The 4,065-nt window shown below is 44.7% G+C and overlaps 1 protein-coding gene across 1 annotated transcript; it reads right to left on the reverse strand.

The window, feature by feature from the left end:
• Window positions 1-348: 348 nt before the first annotated feature.
• On the reverse strand, window positions 349-3,846 carry LOC138883240 (uncharacterized). The gene is made up of 2 exons (XM_070163913.1): window positions 2,977-3,846; window positions 349-387 (listed from the first exon to the last, which is right to left on the reverse strand). Exons 1-2 carry the CDS (start codon window positions 3,844-3,846, stop codon window positions 349-351), a joined length of 909 nt encoding a protein of 302 aa, XP_070020014.1.
• Window positions 3,847-4,065: the final 219 nt, after the last annotated feature.

Genomic DNA, 4,065 nt, shown 5'->3' on the forward strand with positions numbered 1-4,065 from the left:
CGACCACAACAAGTTTATTTACAACCCCTGATACCACCACTTTAGCTTTCTCTGGTTTCACTGTGACAACGCTTGACGACCCTTTCCCGGTTACCATAGCTGGCTTATTGTCTACCCCTTTCAACTGGACCACTGATTCCCCACTAGTTACCTTTTCCTCTGAACTGGTTTCACTGAAGCGGATCATCATCACCGTCTGCGAGGGTTTCTTAGCCTCCCCTCCCTTGTGTATCAACTCAATCATATGGGTCTCATGGTGAGCTGGTAGCGGATTCTGGTTGATGTTTGGTGTTTCTAGGGCCTGAACCTCGATCCGATAAGTATCAATGAGTTCTTGTACAACTATTTTTAGTTTCCAGCATTTCTCTGTGTCATGGTTGCCCTCCCCTGAATAATACTCACAATTCACCAAGAAATCAAGATTTCTGGGAAGGGGATTCGGCATTTTGGCCTCGATCGGATTCAACATACCCAACTGTCTCAATCTGTGGACTAGGCTGGTATATGATTCTCCCAATGGAGTGAAAGTCTTCTGCTTCTGCAACCTTTCATTCTTAAAGGATTGATTGGGTCAAAAACCTCTTCCAAGAGGGTTTTTGTAGGCTTTTGGGGGTGGATGGGTATTTTGTGGAGCTTGGTAGGGACTTTGTGGAGCTGGCACACGCCATTGTGCGTGAGCGGGAGGTTGGGTGTAGGTTTGTGCGTGATAGACAGAAAAATGGGGATCTGGCGGTGGGTAGTAGTGTTGTGGTAGGCTATATGGAGTGTGGGGGTATGCTTGGGGATAGGGTCGAGGCTGGTTGTAGAATGGTGGAAGGTTCCTGTATCCACCCCAAGCTGCCGACTTGATCGTTGCAACATCCTCTTTCTTCTTCTTTCCGAGCACACCCCCAGTACCGTTTTGAATGGCCTGAGTGGTTGCTTTGATTGCTGAATAACTCATAATCTTATTGGACTTGAGTCCCTCCTCCACCATGCCTCCCATTTTCACAACTTCATTAAAGTACTTAACCACTGCTGACACCAAATGACCAAAATAAGTGGGCTCCAAAGCCTGCATGAAATAATCAACCATCTCGCTCTCTTTCATCGGGGGTCAACCCTCGCTGCTTGCTCTCTCCAACGGAACCCATATTCTCGGAAACTCTCACCGGGCTTCTTCTCAATCTTTGTCAGTGACAGACGATCTGGGATGATTTCAAGATTATACTGGAAATGACAGGCGAAGGCTTGGGCCGGATCGTCCCATGTGTACCACCTGCTATGATCTTGTCTGGTGTACCATTATAGCACCGATCCACTCAAACTTTGGCTGAAATATGCCATCAGCAATTCGTCTCTTCCACCCGCTCCTCTCATCTTGCTACAGAATCCTCATAAGTGTGCTACCGGGTCGCCATGCCCATCGTACAGATCAAACTTGGGCATTTTGAACCCTGCTGACAACTGAACATCTGGGAACAGACACAAATCCTTATAGGCCACACTCACTTGGCCTCCCAACCCCTTCATATCTTGGAACGACTACTCTAAGCTTTTGACCTTTCTGATCATCTCTTCATGCTCGGGATTTTTGGGCGGTTTCTCGGTCTCTGCCGGGATATCAAGATTAGGAGTGTAAGGATATGGTTCTGGAACTTTGAAGGTAGGTTCAAGGGGATAGTACTGGTTGTCGTGAGTTTGAAATAGGGGTTCACTGGAAGATCTGTGTAATGTAACAGGTGGAGGTGCCACAAAAACATGTGTAATTGGTGGGGGAGGGTACGAGACTTGTTTGGGTGGTGGATATTGAGAAGTATGGGAAGTGGTGCCATGGCATTGTTGGTAAAGGGGGAAGACTGGAGATGAGTTCACAGTGGGAGGCTCCGGAGGTTGGGCTGATGGTGGGATATAAACAGGATTGGCGGGATAAACCGGTGGTGGATGCCCTTTCGCCCAAGCTTGGTACATTTCAGCCATCTACTGTTTCAGCTTATACATTTCTTCCCTCATTGCATTAACGTCCATTTCTTCCACCTCTTTCGATGGATCGACAATACTTGTTTCCGGTTCCTAGTTGACCATATTCAGCTTGTCTTTCGATCGGGTGTTGTAGGAGTGAATTGCCAGAATGCCAGTCAACTAACCACCTGCCTAAACTTAATATATCAAACAAACAACCTTGTTAGCGATTAGGCTTTAACAGATTGGTAACCGCACATTGGGCATGAATGCACCTGAACAGTTAACCGTCTCTCTATTATGTATTTGATCGGTTGCATGCGTCATCCCGACCTTTTCTTTCTTTTAGTTGCAAACATCCCCTTTTCTTTTCTTTCCTTTCCCTTCCTTTCATTCTGGCCTCTGTTCTCTCCTTGTTTTTACTCTCTCTTATTCTCTTTTTTCTTTCTTGTTTTTCCGCTCTTTCATTTTCTTTACTCTCTTGTTTTTCCTCTTATTTCTTTCCCTTTTTTCTCTTTCTTTTTCTTTCTTTTGGTTATGGTCGAATCCTATGGAGATTGCCTACGTATCATGACCCCGCATGAATCAGACCGAGCATAGTTCTGGGAGATAAGTATGAGAGTAAATAAAATGTTTTTGGGATTTTCAGTTTTTATAAAAACAGATGCTTCAATTACAAAGATTCAATACTAATAAATTCCAAAAAACTTACAGACTCTGATGCAAAGACAAAACACAGACTCCGAAAATAAGCTATCATACTCCAAAGAAATACAGACTCAAAAACAAAAAGAAAATACAAACCCAACATGACTTACAGACTCTGACAGAAAATGAAATACAGACTCAAATGGAAAATCACGAGTACATCAATGCTCCTGGTGCCCGCGGGACATCATTCGGTCTCGCCACGGGCCTATGTGCAAGATCCCTTTGAAGTCGGTCCAAGTCATTCATTATTTGTTTAACAAAGGTCATCACCGCTGCAAAGAATGTAGTGCGAGTCATATCCTCACAGATGTGGCACTTCATAACGATGTAGTCAGTGATTTTTCTAATTCTCTCTCTTGTGACGCCCTTTTCTTGTAACAAACGCCCAATCTGTTGGGCCCTGGCCCTCAAAGTTTGCTCAGCTGCATAATTTTGTTCCTGAAGCTGTTGCAAGTCTATTTCTAACTGCGCCAATGCCGTATAACAGTGTTCCCTTTCAACCTTGAAGTCTTTTGCCTGCTTGATCATTTTATTTTCCATGGCGATGACCCTCTTCTTCAACCCTGCGACCTCATCGTCGTACCTTTCTCTCAACTGTTTAACCAGGCGTACCCGTTCATCTGCGTTTTTAGCCAATTTTTTTTTAGCTTTGGCTAGTTCATTTTCTGCTTTGTTCAAATCGAAACTATAGTCAGTCACTTTCTGCCTCAGGTTAGCTATGAGTTTCTCATCTCTGTCGCTTCGGGCTGGATTTTCTGCCGCTACTTTCATTTTCTGAATTTGAGCTCGAAGGGCCTCATTTTCTTTGGCTAGCCTTTTCTTTTCTCCTTCATCTTCTGCAACTTGCAAGCTACTCTCGAATTGAAGCTCTCTGACTTGCTTTTCCAATTTTCCTATTGTGGCCCTGTACTCATTCTCCTTAGCTACCCAAGCCCAATGTTCTTGTGACGCTTCAACGAATTTCTGAACATGAGGATTTTTGGCTGGTCTTTCTGGTTCAGCCCTTGCAGTGTTCTTCTTTCTATACCAAGCAAGATAGGCGGGTGAGACTTCGCCTCTAGATAAATCATGCACTCGAGTGTTTATTGTCAAGTACTGGCATTCATTCCAAATAGAACGAACTGTCTCTTCATGAAATTGACCGTCAGAACTAACCTCGACCGCATGCACACTATGATCTTCATCAGGGTGCATCACCTGACACCTTCCCAACTATCTCATCGCCCGGTAAGGAGCGTAGGGCTGAATACCTCACAGACCCATCAGGAGGAAGTAAGGACCAGTGGCAGGCATATACACAATTTCTTCAACAAGAAGCCAACCCAATGTCCACTCTATTTGCCCTGCATTAATAGAGCGAAGGCAGGATACCCACTCTTCAAACCCCTATGGCAGCTTAAACCCTGCAATTCT

This window comes from Nicotiana sylvestris, chromosome 12 (genome assembly GCF_000393655.2).
Source record: "Nicotiana sylvestris chromosome 12, ASM39365v2, whole genome shotgun sequence".
Lineage (NCBI taxonomy): Eukaryota > Viridiplantae > Streptophyta > Magnoliopsida > Solanales > Solanaceae > Nicotiana > Nicotiana sylvestris.